At 39.6% G+C, this 14469-nt stretch overlaps 1 protein-coding gene across 1 annotated transcript in view; it reads right to left on the bottom strand.

Annotated features, from left to right (window-relative positions):
• Positions 1 to 398: 398 nt before the first annotated feature.
• Positions 399 to 14469, bottom strand: part of TENM3 (teneurin transmembrane protein 3) — a 327579-nt gene continuing 313508 nt past the window's right edge. The window contains exons 28-31 of the mRNA XM_009330685.1: positions 11007 to 11303; positions 8187 to 9798; positions 5306 to 5436; positions 399 to 2004 (exon numbers count right to left, since the gene is read on the bottom strand). Of these exons, the coding sequence (XP_009328960.1) occupies positions 1249 to 2004; positions 5306 to 5436; positions 8187 to 9798; positions 11007 to 11303 (2796 nt within the window). The 3' untranslated portion in view covers positions 399 to 1248. The remainder of the gene's footprint in view (positions 2005 to 5305; positions 5437 to 8186; positions 9799 to 11006; positions 11304 to 14469) is intronic.

The raw sequence follows: 14469 nt of genomic DNA on the forward strand, positions 1-14469 counted from the left end.
CAACAGAAACCCCACCTGGTATGAATAAATGTCCATTTATTACATTAGGGCTGGAAAAAGACAAGGAAAACCCAACCTATTAAAGTCTTCCATCATAATAAACGAGACTTATTTGGTTACTGTGCCTTCTAACAATGACTGATGAAGTGGCACTGGCCTGGGTGACAGGAGTGGCACGGGAGGGGAGGGAGCTGCGGTCTGATTCAGCCAGCCACTTTGGAGTGTCCCATCCTATCAGCAGAGTGATAGATGCACAGCTTTAAACCTAATACAAAAATATTAACACTTTTGGACATTAGTCATCACTGTTATATCTCTACAATATAATCCTTTATACTGTACAGCTATAACATAAAAGGTGCAATTCCTTTTTCTTTAAAAAAATCACACACAGCACATGTTTTTATCATTTTATTTTTAAGTATAAACTTTTTTAAACACTTTACATAAATTAACTCCTCTGAGACTAATATTTGATGTACAGTAAATTGTAATTCATATAAAAATCCATAAACAACTTGTCTCACATAATTTACAAAAAAATCAGGGTTTCCTTTGCTTATCTGCAACAAGGATTCTACTTGCCGTTTTCCCCCCAAGGCAAACCATGTTAGCACTGTAAAATCCATTATTAAATTCCCATGGTAGCATAAATCACTTGTGCCAATGTCCTTTTAGAAAGCAGCACAGTTTAAAGCAGTTGGGTTGTCTATAAACAGTAATTTTTGCCCCACATTTTAAAATTAACAGATATATACCACATCCTATGCAGTGAGAGAGAGAGGAAAAAAAGAGAGAGAGAGAGAGAGAGAGACTACTTCTCGTAAGCAAAGGTCAACAATTCAGTAATATTTGGAAACACTGTATGGGTCTGTATCTTAATTAAATACAGTGCCTCAAAGGAACAGGCAGCCTGTTGCAAAATCTGTAGGCCTTTTTCTTTTCCTTTTTCTTCTTTTTTTTAATACTTTTCAGTCCAACTTGAGTGCAGCGATATGCATATGTAAACATATTCTTTAAAGCAGATCACCTTTAAGGTCATTGAGAAAAAAAAAGTTTTGTCATTAGCAGTATCATTCTTCTGGAAGGCGCTCTTTTCGTTACAGAGTCTGTTCGGATTGTGCTACAGAAAAATCTGAGCAAAGATGTAAGCTTAGGCTCAAGTAGTAATGCAGCAAAACAGTTTGGTCTCCTTTTTAGAAGACACTGGTACACAGTCTCTTTGGCAGCCTGAGCTAAGCCAGTGTGTTACCTCTTTCCTATCTCACTTTGTCTGAGGAACTGTATATTGTTAGCGCTGTCTGCTAATTCTGGATATTGCTCCACAGAGAGTACATAGTACCCATCGTATCCTTGTACCTTTCCAGCACTTAGCAACTGCCTCTTTTCTCCTTCTGTCCACAACCTGGCGCCTTCCTCTCCATCTCTTACTCTCTGTTGTTCTCTGGCCCAGGCACTGGAAAGAGCTCTTTGCCTGGCTTGCTCCAGTATTCGGGCCTTTTCCTCATCAAGTGTCATGCCATAGCGGACGTGAAGCGCTAAAGCACCGTATTGCATTTCAACATCGGCAAACCTACGAGTCCTGCCGTTTACCACAGTGGTGGACTGGGAAACAGTGACGTTGATGCCGTTCTCCAGGGCCTTCCGCCCGCTTGTCAGCCTCAGTGTCCCAAGGTCACTCTCGGGGGAGGTGGTCTTGATAAAATAGTGCGTGTCCTTTCCCTCAACGGTGAAATGCAAGTTTTCTAGGTAGTAGGCATTGTTCAGAACAGCTGCCACTTTTATGCAGTCCTCATTTGCAATGTTGAGCACGTTTGTTTGCACTTTGCCTTGATTGACAGCGAGCATCACCCCTTTCCCAATCAGAGACTTCACTGTAGCAAACCACAGCCATGACTTCTCTCCACTGGATTTCCGTCTGCTGACCTGCACTTCTGCCATCTTTCCCAGGGAAAGGAAAGCCTTTGCTTGTCTCGCCACTTGTTGTTGCACTCCAGAAATTGGCTGTAAACAAGAACAGACAGAAGTTTTACCAGCCATCTGTAGCCCTCTAGATGCCAAACAGCCAGGCTTTCTTGGTGTGCTGCCCGTGGACGACAACAGGATATGCCACAACTGACAGTGCCAAGGAGTTAATTAAATCTACATACTGCTTGTTCTGCTGAGTTAGAAGACTATTTTATTTGATAATGTTCAGTGCTTTTTCTCTTTGTCTCCCCGAGAACCTGCGCAAAAATAAGATTTAACTTCAGAGGCTATTTACTGGGCTGCACAGGACAGACCTTTGCAATACTAATACTTAATATGGGTAAGAGCTATCTTACTACAGTGTCATCTTATCCTCTGAGCTTGTTCGACTATGATTCCTGTCTACCATGGGTCCATCCAAATTGAGGAGATTTTTGCAGGTCGCGAAGCTGTCCTTTAGAACAGGAACAAGCCCTTCTTTATGCTGAGTTAGGAGATGGAGTCTCTCAGGTAGCTGTGGTCTGAGACCAAACTGCAGGGAGGCTCTCATAACCCCTCAAGCTGCTAAAGGATGGCGGGGGGGAATCAAATTGTAAAAGAGAAGGGAGCAAATGGTACATAGCAGAGGGGTGGAATATTGGGGGCTGATGCCCTTTTTTGCAAATAATTGCAGAAACTGATAAAAGGGCATGTATGAAAAAGCTGAGGCCAATTCAGTTGTGCGAGCTTCCTTTTCACTCCAAGTATCAGCATGCTGCCTAAAAGAGACAAGCAGCTTCTCTCCCCAGAACTTCACAGGGGTGCAATCCTGAATACAGCAGAGTGCTTTGTTGACAGCTGCTAGAGAGAAGGGGCAATGAATGAAAGAACCAACAGGCAAGTCTAAAATACGCTCGCTTGGTATTTCATGTTTTACCGTATCTGGGGTGTTCTTGTTGAAAAGGTAGGTGTGCTATAAAGGGGAGGAAATAAGAGGTGCAGTTGTGAGGTGCAAAAGCACAAGATGGAAAAGCTAGGATAGGAGAATCTGTTTCAAAAGTTTGCTTGACTGTTAAGAGCTATGTGTGGCCCAGTATGCCAGATGGACTCTTAGTAAAGAGAGAGGATAGCTGGGGAACGGGACCTGACAGCGTAACTGCTGTGGTTGGGGTGAGACCTTACAACTGCGCAGAATGGGCACATATTATCTGTCTAACCCTGGGTCTTAACACCTACAAGCTGTGAATGAGCTAGTATTGACGGAAGTGGGGAGCAGACAGCTGCCCTAGCAGTTGTCTCAGCAGGCAACAGAGAGAAAGATTTAAATAGCTTTGGCTGCACTTTTGAAAAGGAGTACTTAAGTTTCTGTGGATGATCCAGCTTATCTTCCAATTGACCCTTACTCCTTTCAGTAAAATACTGTTTAACTCACTTGATTCATTGCTGACAAATGAGGCAAAAGCCTGTTTAGTTTTCCCAAATTTCTGGGTGGGAGACCAAGCAGGAGTCATTAACAGACTCCTACAACCTTAATTCAGCCTTGCTGCTAATCAAAGCCTGGCAAAAGGTTTGCAAAGGCTTCTCTGCTCTGCCATGAGGGCAGCTTTCTGGAGGGGACAGTTCCTGAGGGAATTATGAATTGACTTGGACTCTCAGCTCTTTTTGAATGTGGCAGATTCCTCTCTGCACTTGATAACAAGTATGGATTTCAGCTGCTGTAAATCCTACATGAAAGCTATTGAGCACAAAATATATTCTAGACAGCACGCTCATCAGTGAGAGCAGCAAGATGCTATAGCAACTTCATAACGACAAAGTTTGTTTATTTTTAACATGTATCCTCAGAGCTCTGAAGCAAAACCTCAGAGCTCGGTAAAGCTCACTCACTCCAGAATGTTTCAAAATACTAAGTGGCTTGTGTGTTTACTTCCTGGCTCCTGGTTGCATTTGCTTGTTCAACAGTGAATATCATAGTCACAGCTTCTTCCTACCTGAGAATTTTGAATCTTTGTGTTCCTCCCACTTCTCTCTTTCTGTCATGTCACATGCCCCTGACACTCCTCGCATTGTTGAGCTCTTTCGTGAAGGTTTTTGACAACTAGCTGTCTGCTCTCATCTCTTTGACCAGACTGGTTCTTTTCCTGATGCACCTTTGCTGGTGTTAGTGGATAACTGCATTCTCCAGCCTTTGAGATCTAAATAAACAACCTCTGAGTGTGCTTCACAGCCAGGCCTGATGACGGGTCTCTTATCTCTGATACAACCACCTTGCCTGGGGTACTTGCAACCCTCCTCCTTCACTGCTTCTACTGTTCATGGGAGACCCTATTCTCATGCTGTGCTCTAAGGTCTTTCCCTGTTACTCAATCCCTGGCTATTAAAATAGATATATAGCAGGTCACTTCATGCATGCAAAATTATCTTCCATATGCTCCCTTCTGCTGGGCCACCCTTCTAATGATTTTTTGTCTAAATTAAGTTACAGGGTTCTTCAAGATCATATCCTCTTTTAATCTCTTAAATTTCTCTATCATGATTCTTATAAAAAGAGATCTGGTTTTGACTGCTTACAATGGGATTACCCATTTTACTGTCTCTTAACACTTCCTTCTTAACTGAGAACTGTAGGATTTTCAAGGGCATAGGTCTTTGATCTTTGAGTAAGTTTTATTTGTAAATATAATTTTCTTAAATAGCAGATTTAGATTTTAACGTCCACATTTATTTCTTCCATCATTTAAAACTCTGTAGCAGGTTTTCAGGCCTGAAGTTCATTTTTTTCCTCCCAAAGAACTTCATAAGCACCTGGAGTTTTGGTTTTATGTAATGTAATGGGTTTTACCTCAGGTAGTTTCATTTTCAATATTTTATCTTTACATATAAAACATGGTTAATATTAAAGAGAAGTAAAATTGTAGTGGTGCCTGGTATGCATAATTTATATCACCTGTTCTTCTGTTTATTTCACAGTCTATTTTTTACTACAGTGTTCAGTTTCTGCCTTCAGGCAGAGTGTTAGTACAAATCTAATCTCTATAGTTTCTGCTACAAAACTTAGACATCTTTAAAGGGTCTTAAACTTCTTTTCATTGATTATTGTCTTTCTGCATTTTTACTATTGCTGAAAGCAAACAAAAGCTTATTTAAAATGGTACCTAACTTAACAAATCTGTAAGAAAAAACAGCATCTGTAATTTCTTAAATTCTTTTGAAAGTAGATAAAAATTAGAGGTTTGAAAAGCACTGTTCAGATTTAACTTAGCAAGTAACCCTGTCAGGATTATCTATGCCTAATAAGATCTGAATAGAAGGGAACATTCTGTCTTGTTCCATTTATATGTTTAGTTTTGTTTCTTACTGGTATGTCCTCCCATTGCTGACTCTTCACAAGTTCATAAGAAGGTTCTGTTAAATCAAATTTCGGAACAGGGAAACCAGGAATGGCATTGTGCAGATGAAAGCCGAATGTCACCAGCCAGCTGTTAACATCTGAAACAGAATTATTAAAAAAAAAAGAGAAAAATATTAGAATTGTTCCATATTTTGCAATCATACCATTGTTACATGGAATAGTTTTTGGCATAGTTGATTTCCTTCTGTAATATGAAAATTACTCAACAGTCTTCCTTTTGATAGGGATGGATTTAGATTTGTACTGCCTGTGCAGTAAACTTGAAGTCCTAAACTTACAAGAAAACTTCTGTTCTATGTAAGAATTGCACTATGCTTGTTTGAAAGGCATTGCAGGCTTCAGCAATTCTGCAGGCCTCAGTGACTTCCAGAACAACTTCAGGAGCACAATTAAAGTGAGATTTCCTTCTAATATAGCCTAGACTAACTGGGATTTCATGGTCAGGCTGAACATGCTCTATGTCGCACCTTCATCATCAATACTTTAAAACAAAGCAAAAAGGAAAAAGTACTGCAGAGCACATCCTGTCCTTTTGTTATGAATGTGTTATTGTAATGCCTTCAAACTACCCCTGAAATAATACCTATATGGTCAATTACCTTTTAAATGATTTGGCAGAAATTTTAGGTTGGTTCAAGAGAAATCTCCCCCTCTTCAAGATGAAGTTGGCCCGATGAAATTAAAAGCTAATGAAATGTATTACAGTTGCATCAGTAAGCAGACAGGATACTAAAATAGCATTAGATAACATTATTTATGATACATTTTATGTTCTGTTAAAAATACATAAACTAGGGATGCCAACAATTAATTAGTTAACAATCGTTGGGCAAGAATGTGTGCTCTGCCTTCTGTCTTTCTACCCTATCTTTCACAAATACTAAGCTTAGCAGAAGTTGGCAGAGTGCTCCTTTACCAAGTCTAGTAGTTTTCATTTACAAAACCCCCAAATAAGTGGAATAAGGAACCGAGTTTTTCCAAATGTTAAAAGAGTGAAAAATATTTACCTGAAAATAATTTCTAACCTTTCCAGATAAATGATACACCTCATGAGGCTCTACATCTAGAACTGCCAGTCAGCCAAATTACTCATTGTAATGATAACCTTATATGAGCAGCATGTGTCTATGTATCCCATACATCAAAGATGTTAAGAAAAGAACTAAAACTGTATTTTGAGGGCAATTTGTGAACTAAGTGCATCATTTTCAATGCCACAAAGAATCTGATTACAACTGCATCCCCTACAGCACATGCTGCTAAAAGAGGACCGATTCAAAGGTCTGTTGTTATTCTTGTTCCCAGACAGCCCATTAGCAACCCTGTTAATAGCTGCTGTTTGTTAAATTAATGCAAAGCCACTTGATTCCCAGGATGCTTTTCTGAGTGGTAGTCTCACAACTCTTAAGTGGGGCTGAGCCCCACCTGTAATCTGGCACTGTCTGTGTAAAATATTTCGCATTATTTACATCTATTCAAATATGAAAATTCAAATGTATCTGAGCAATACATTTTTCAGAAACTTCCGGTGACGTGCAATCAGATTTTTTTGTATGTAGAATAATGGAAAACACTACACATCACTAACTCTAGACCCACAAGAAGCATATAGGTTCCCTAAGAACTCAGTTATACAAGAAGTGGAACGTTAGCAGCTTTTTGTTGCCAAAAGAGAAATTCACACTCCTTTTTCTATATACTACTCCCTCCCTGCTCCTGGCTGTGTCCTCATTACTTTGTGCTGGCCCTGGAGCTTATTGGATTTCTCTTTCTTAGCCAATTACATTAGTAGTCTTGCAAAAACCTACCCTGGAAAATATCAACCAACTTCCAGTGAATATTTGCTGCCATGTTAATGAGTTAAATTGGTCACAGAAAGACCCCTCCTGCCCTTGCCGCTACCTTACAGTCTCACTCCCTCTCGTCTTTGGTCTTTTTGGTCCATGAATGTGCACTTTTTACTGCTCAATAGCCCAGAGTCATGAAGAAGCCTGACTCTAATACACATGTAGGGAGATTCTCATGAAAGGTCTTGAGGGGTTCTTACTCTTGTACTTGCTCAAGGAGTCTATTTTTTTCATTATAAGAGCACTGGGTAATGCCTAACTGTTGGAAGGAGAACCTAGGCCTCCTCTTTCCTCTCCCAATGCACTGAGATCTCTAGCTGAGGCACCCTGTGTTACAGTTCAGTCAGTGGGAGAGGAAGAGATGTATTCCACTGGGACTCCAAAATGTACTTTGGAAAACCCAACCCCTCTGTATACTGAGATGCTCTGAATTATCTTTTTGGGTCAACAGCCCAATATTAAAGCACCGTAAGGACTGTGTAGGGTACAAGGTTTAGGTTTAGTTACCTAAACCTAACTGAAAGCTAATAATGGTCCGTGGATCTTAATCTCTTATGCAGGTACCTAAATCAATGTCTAAAGCTAGATGAGATATTTTCAAGATCTCCCATTTGCTATTTCACTATTCCTGATAAGCGTGTTTCCTGTAATTATTCTCATTGTTAAGTGCTTAATGCTTCCTCATAAAGAACTTTTCCAAGTAGGACATATTTAGGTACTTCACCAAAATTGTGAATTCCAGTCTAAATTGTATGTCTATAGGTCCAGCACCCCCAAGCTAAAATCACTTTGTTGATCTGGTTCTAAACGCCAAGTACTTTTCTGAACAATTAGCTTCTCTGAGAGTTTCTTTACTAACCTTCCCCAGACAATATCCTCAGCCTATAACCCAGGTAATCAGATTCCAGATTATGAGAACACAGAAAGGTAAATTTTGAGGAAGTGGGAGACAGTCTTGCAATTAAGTAACCTTCTTTTACCTGTGATATAATCCTTCACATCGTGTATTTTACTGGCTGGGTTGTTATTTCTAAACATGTACAAATTAAAAGGAGCTGGATCCTTCCCAATTCTCTTCCAGATTTCAATATCAGGTGTTGTCCACCGGCCTGCCAGTATGTCATAATCTCTTTCTCCGAAGTGGACTAGCTTGGTCAGTGGGTCGTATAAGCCTCCGTGGAATCCTATTACCAGCTGGAAGTCAAGGTTAGAGTCGAAATAGATCTCTCCATAAGCAGTATATTGAATTTGTTTAAGCATGAGACCATTGCTACTGAAAACAGCCAATGGTGTCCCCGTATTGTCTGATGCAATGTAAAACTCGTCTCCACTGCTAATTTCCATGGCAAAGAGGTGTCCTTGCAGATCATAGTAAAGAGATGTGATTTCAGAACTTGAGTGGTTATATACGTGAGTTATCCTGGTTGGGTAAGTAAGGTCTGCGTAAAAAAACTGGAGATGCTGTCCAAGGCTAGTTTTACTGGAAACTCGTCGTCCAAGTCCATCGTAACGGTAAATCACCGTCCACCCACTGCCTTTGCTATAAACTCGAGTAAGAAGGCCCTTGGAACTGTATTCAAAGATTTCAGTACCCCTCTGACGCAGAAATCCATCTTCATCTAATCGGTACTGAACATCACCTAGTCGAGTTATTCTGTCTCTCAGGTCATAGCGAAGTGGCGTCAAACGGGCGCTGCTACTGGGGTTGAGCAAGTGCAGGTTACCATTCAGGTCATAGTTGTATCGCCACATTATTTTTTCATTCAAATAAACTGTCTGGAGCTGACCATCTACATCATATTCGTAAGCATATTTTGTGGTGTTGGCAAATGGCCCAATCTTAATTTCTCTTTTTGTCACTCGTCCCATGTTATCATACTGAATTGTAATCCAATACATTAATGACCGAAATATTTCATATTGAATTTCCTTGATGCGGCCGTGTGCATCAAAGTGTTTTGTGTAGGTCATTACAGCTGTCGAAATGATCTGGTTAATATCATAATATATAACTCCAAATTTTCCAAATTGTTCAACTTTGCCAGAGATATCATCGAACTGGTAGAGATCAATAGGCAATGGGGTTTCATTGATGACACCTTGCATGCTAGTCACTCTGAAGCTATTGTCATAGCTGTAGTCAAATCGGGCATTTACCATTCCGTCTTCGCTAAAGCGGAAAATCTGTCTGTCAATCAGTGGGCCAATTTGCCTGTATCTAATGGTGCAGATAAAACCATCGCTTTGGAGGTTTACTGTTTTCAGGACTCCTGCTGTCTCATCATAAGTAAAACTAACTCTTGTACTATCATATAAAATTTCTGAGAGCTTGGTCTGCCGTCTGTACTTGAATAATACTCTTCGGCTTGTCCCCAGGAAAGCAGTTTGAAGGAGCTGCCCTTCTTCATTGTAGTCCATTATAACAGAAGCATTACTTTCCGGGGGGTTGTATATATTCCGGTAATAGCCAATGGAGCGGATAGTCTGCATGGTATGACGAGCAACACTGGGCATGGTGACAGCAGAAAGCCGATCCAACAAATCATATTCGAAGATATACTGCCGTTGGCTATGAAGCAGAAGAACCATTGACTGAAAATTAAGAACAGATTTTTACCATGCGACAAATGGTGGAGTACCCCCTCACATACACATATACTGATACTATTTCTTCACAAAAATGTGACATTCCCACTTGAGAAAATTATCTCCTCTTTAATTGAGTTATCCTTGACCTTACAAGTTGTTAACATCTCCCTGCCTAATTTACTTGGATGCTTAATTGTAAGGGGTTCTGTAATTAGTAGTTCCACATTCATAATTTGCTGCTTGTTATGACTGTATCACTCTTTTATCAAGCACTCACAGCTAAACAGCAGATTGTCAATGGATTCAGATAAGTCATGTTTAATATGGGAAGAAGTAAAACTGTCTTAGAGCCATTAACTCACGAGGAGAACAACATATGGGAGATACAATTTCTTCCCTACAATTAGAGATGATTTTGAAGAATTTGAATAGCCTGAGATCCCCGAATACTGTGTTCTTGTTCAGTAAGCTTTTAAGACATAGGCAAGACAATTGTTTGATTATTTATATCAAAAGGAGCTACTCGGAATTATTCTGACATTTTTCTGATGCATGGCTATTATGTATCATAGGTCTTGATTAAATTATGTCTGCAATGACTAGTGAACAGTATTTGCTGAGCAACAGCTTCAATAGAAATATATTTAAATCCCAGAAAGAAATGGATTCTCTTTTTGCATAGCAGGCGTGAGATCTCACAAGCGGGATTTTCACAGATATTTCTAGAGGGAGAGCTATCATTCAGCAATTGTTGTATATAATGAAGATTCCTGATCTTTTGCCTATTGTTTATTTTGATGCCACAACATATAGCAAGTACAAATTGACAGCTGTAACTATTTAGAAACAAGAGCTTTTCTTGGTAGTGAAAAAAACCAACAGTGAAGAATTTACAAACAAATGATTTTCAACTGAATTACACTGCAGAGATCTAGTCCCTGTACCTTATTTTAAGTGTTAAGATAAAAGGTAAATACAGATGCTTCTTGTTAGTCAGTGGCCTAAATAATTTAAAAAGACATCAATTCCTAGCAATTAGCTACAGTGTGATTACATATCTATTGTATAAAACATTCCCCTAGGAATCGCATGTTGATACTAGAATAATTGAAATGTGCTTCTACTACCTGTTTTTGCTTTGTATGCAGCAGTCAGACGCTGCAGAATTTCAGCACATTCAAAGCATTTTTCAAAACCCGAGTGTTCTTTACCTTTTCCAAATATGTGTAACTCCAAGTTTTCCCATCAGCAAACACTCTAGACACTATCCTTCCCTGTCCATCATACTCTATTTTTTCACTAGTCGTCCCTCGCTGTATGCTGCCTATTTGACCAGTGGATGAATAGGTAACATTGACAGCCATCAGCTTGCTGCTCGGTAGCCACAGGGTGGGGTGCCCTGACGTGTCGTAGGCAATCCTCAGCAGAAATTTACGGTGGTCATCGTAGATCTTTTCTGTCTTTGTGGTTCGATCAAAGTCAACTGAAAGGAGGTTTCTGCCATTAACCTTTTTAAAGCAAACAAAATGACACAATAAATCATGCTGTTCAAACCCTAGCCACTTATTATTTCCACAAAGCTAGCTATTCTTTAAATACCATTTACAGTGATTGATTTGCTGCGCGCGTAAATTATTTTAGCAACTTCTTGATATAAATGTAAGGCACTACATTAGCATCTACTTTAGAAGGTCTCATTATACGAAGAGATGGCCCAGAATTGGTTGCAATGTGTTCTTTCTTGATGCTTAGTCAACTGTTAAGAAAATACTGAAGGATGTGCACTGAAAACTTCTGCAATAAATGGGGCCATTTCAGTGAACAAACTACTCCTTTTGTAGGCAGTCCAAAGTATATCTGCAAATTTTTGTCAAAACATATTCCCAGCAAGCGCTTGTCCAATTCATAACAATCGCGCTAAAGAAAGAACTGAATCCTAATCCTCCACAGCAAGTATTTTTCAAAATGGTAAATACAAAATTAAGATCTTCAAAAGCACGTTAAATCTTCAAATTAAGATTAAACAATTTTTAGAACGTAGGCTTTCCCCTTCTGGATCAAATGGAAGTTTTAAGTCAGTATACCATCCACAGCTGCAATATGTTTATGAGGCTGAAATCCTTAGTAGAGGATTATGTTTTTTGCCTAGTTAACTGACCGCTTAAAGCCATAAATGACTGGAAGACTACTGAACCACTGAAAAACAGTTATAAATGCTTTGAAGTTTATAACTCTCTTAATTTGAAATTAGCCTAGATACATTTATGTTGAAAATTGTATTATTTATATATGTAAACTGTAGTGGTGGATAGTGATTTCTATGTAATACTTTTACATTGAAGTCCCCCCCCTTTAATGTTCTAAATATCCTAACTTTCAGTTTCATTGAATCAGCTCTCACTTCTTTATTTACGAAAGGAAAAGATCCAGTTTTCCCACATTGGTATCTTCGCAATTGTCCGTTCTCCCTCTGCATTGAACTGTTTTTTAGTGTTCTCAAACAGGCCTCTAGGATTTCTTTGTTCATCTGTAAACCATTTCTGTATCTGCTGTGTCCTTTTAAAGTTATTCCAGGTGAGGGTGAAACACTGAGAACTAAGATCTTTCAACACTGTATTTTGCTAACATATGGGAAGTAGGGGACAAATGGACGTACAGCTATGTGTATTAAGATTTTTTTTTAAAGTTCCTTTTCAAGTACTTGATGCATACGTTACAAAGAGGTGAAGAAAGATGGCTAAATAACATTCAGAAAGGAATGAGAAAATAGATATCCTGACCAAAGAAATGACTGGAGGATCTTTGCATTTTTCAGGGCTGCATGTTCAAAAATCCATATATCATGGACATTGGTACTTATACCCTGAGGCTCATAAGCTTCTAAAAGATCAATATAAATTAGATCCTTTATTATTGGCATAAAAAGCATTAAAGTGCTGGTGATGGGTCACAGGCAAATATGAAAAAAAAATCTTGCAAATGCTCGGTTTTGCTTATATCAGTCTGTCTGTCTGTCATCTATCTACATTACCTTTCTCTTTTTCAATACGAAATCACTGGCATGAGAACAATCTGCACTATCAATTTCAGAACAAAAATCATGTTTTCATGTAAATCTTCTAAAAAAGGAACACAAAGTCTAGCAGATGCAGAATAGCTACTTTATATAATGAGCCATCAAATGTTATTTAAATACACTTTGAAAAACTAACGCTACAAGACTGATTCTAGAAGTAGGTTAAATTTAACTACGAAGCATTCCCATTCACTTCCTTTTTGTCGTTTTTTTGACTTTTTAATTTTCAGGTAGCTTTTGTTTAAATTTTCCAACATTTAATATTCAATCATTTGCCTAAATTCACTCTTAGATCTTGTTTATCTCTGGCTTTTATTTTCCAGCCTCTCCCACACATGCCTCCACTCATCTCTGCATCTCCCTGCCCGTTTCCCTTCTCTGATTTTTTCCCCCTCCCTTTCTCTCCATCTTCCCTTCCTTATTTTACATTTAATTATGATTTTTATTAATTTTCTTGTCTATCTCTTGGGCTTAGACACTGAAGTGAGAATGGGCACTTCTGATTTCTGAATTGGCAAAGAGGGAAGGGTGGTTTTATGGTTAAGGCAGATGTCCAAGCAATTGTGGTTAATTTCTTGGCTAAGCACATCCTTCCGGTGTAAATTGCAGCAAAGTACTTAATCTGGCTGTCTCACTGCTTTATCTGCTAAATGGGATAATAACATCCCTTGCCTTCTCACTTTCCATCTGGTCTGTGTAAGGGCAGGATACTAGGGGAAAGAAAGGAAATGCCTCTTTCTCCAGCCAGATTCATGCTTCCAGATTCTGCTGACAGAGCTCTTGCGTTCAGACCTGTGAGCTTTTGGTGAAATTTTGGCTGTGCTTGCATAATCTCGTAATATAGATAGCAATTATAATAACAACAAGTTTTGGTGATACAGCTTCTTTCATTGGACAGCATGGGGCTGGAATAACATAGTCAGCTAACGTACTGCCTTCAGCTGAAGCATCTCTTAACAACAGCTCTGCTACCAAAATACTTTTACAGCAAAACTTGAACGTTTTTATTGTGCTTAAGACAGTCACACTCCAAATGTATTTGAAACCTCTGGGTTTCATTATGATAAAAATATATGGTGGGTTGACTCTGGCTGGGCGCCAGGTGCCCACCAAAGCTGCTCTATCGCTCCCCTCCTCAGCTGGACAGGGGAGAGAAAACACAATGAAAGGCTCGTGGGTCGAGATAAAGACAAGGGAGAGATCACTCACCAATTACCATCACGGGCAAAACAGACTCAACTTGGGGAAATTAGTTTAATTTATTACCAGTCAAATCAGAGTAGGGTAATGAGAAATAAAAACTCAATCTTAAAACACCTTCACCCCACCCCTCCCTTCTTCCCAGGCTCAACTTCACTCCTGATATTCTCTACCTCCATCCCCCCCAGCAGCACAGGAGGACGGGGAAAGGGGGTTGCGGTCAGTTCATCACACGTCTCTGCCGCTCCTTCCTCCGCAGGGGGAGGACTCCTCACTCTTCCCCTGCTCCAGCGTGGGGTCCCTCCCACGGGAGACAGCTCTCCACAAACTTCTCCAACATGAGTCCTTCCCATTGGCTGCAGTTCTTCACAAACTGCTCCAGCGTGGGTGCCTTCCAC

This window comes from Pygoscelis adeliae, unplaced genomic scaffold (genome assembly GCF_000699105.1).
Source record: "Pygoscelis adeliae isolate BGI_AS28 unplaced genomic scaffold, ASM69910v1 Scaffold167, whole genome shotgun sequence".
Classification (NCBI taxonomy): Eukaryota; Metazoa; Chordata; class Aves; order Sphenisciformes; family Spheniscidae; genus Pygoscelis; species Pygoscelis adeliae.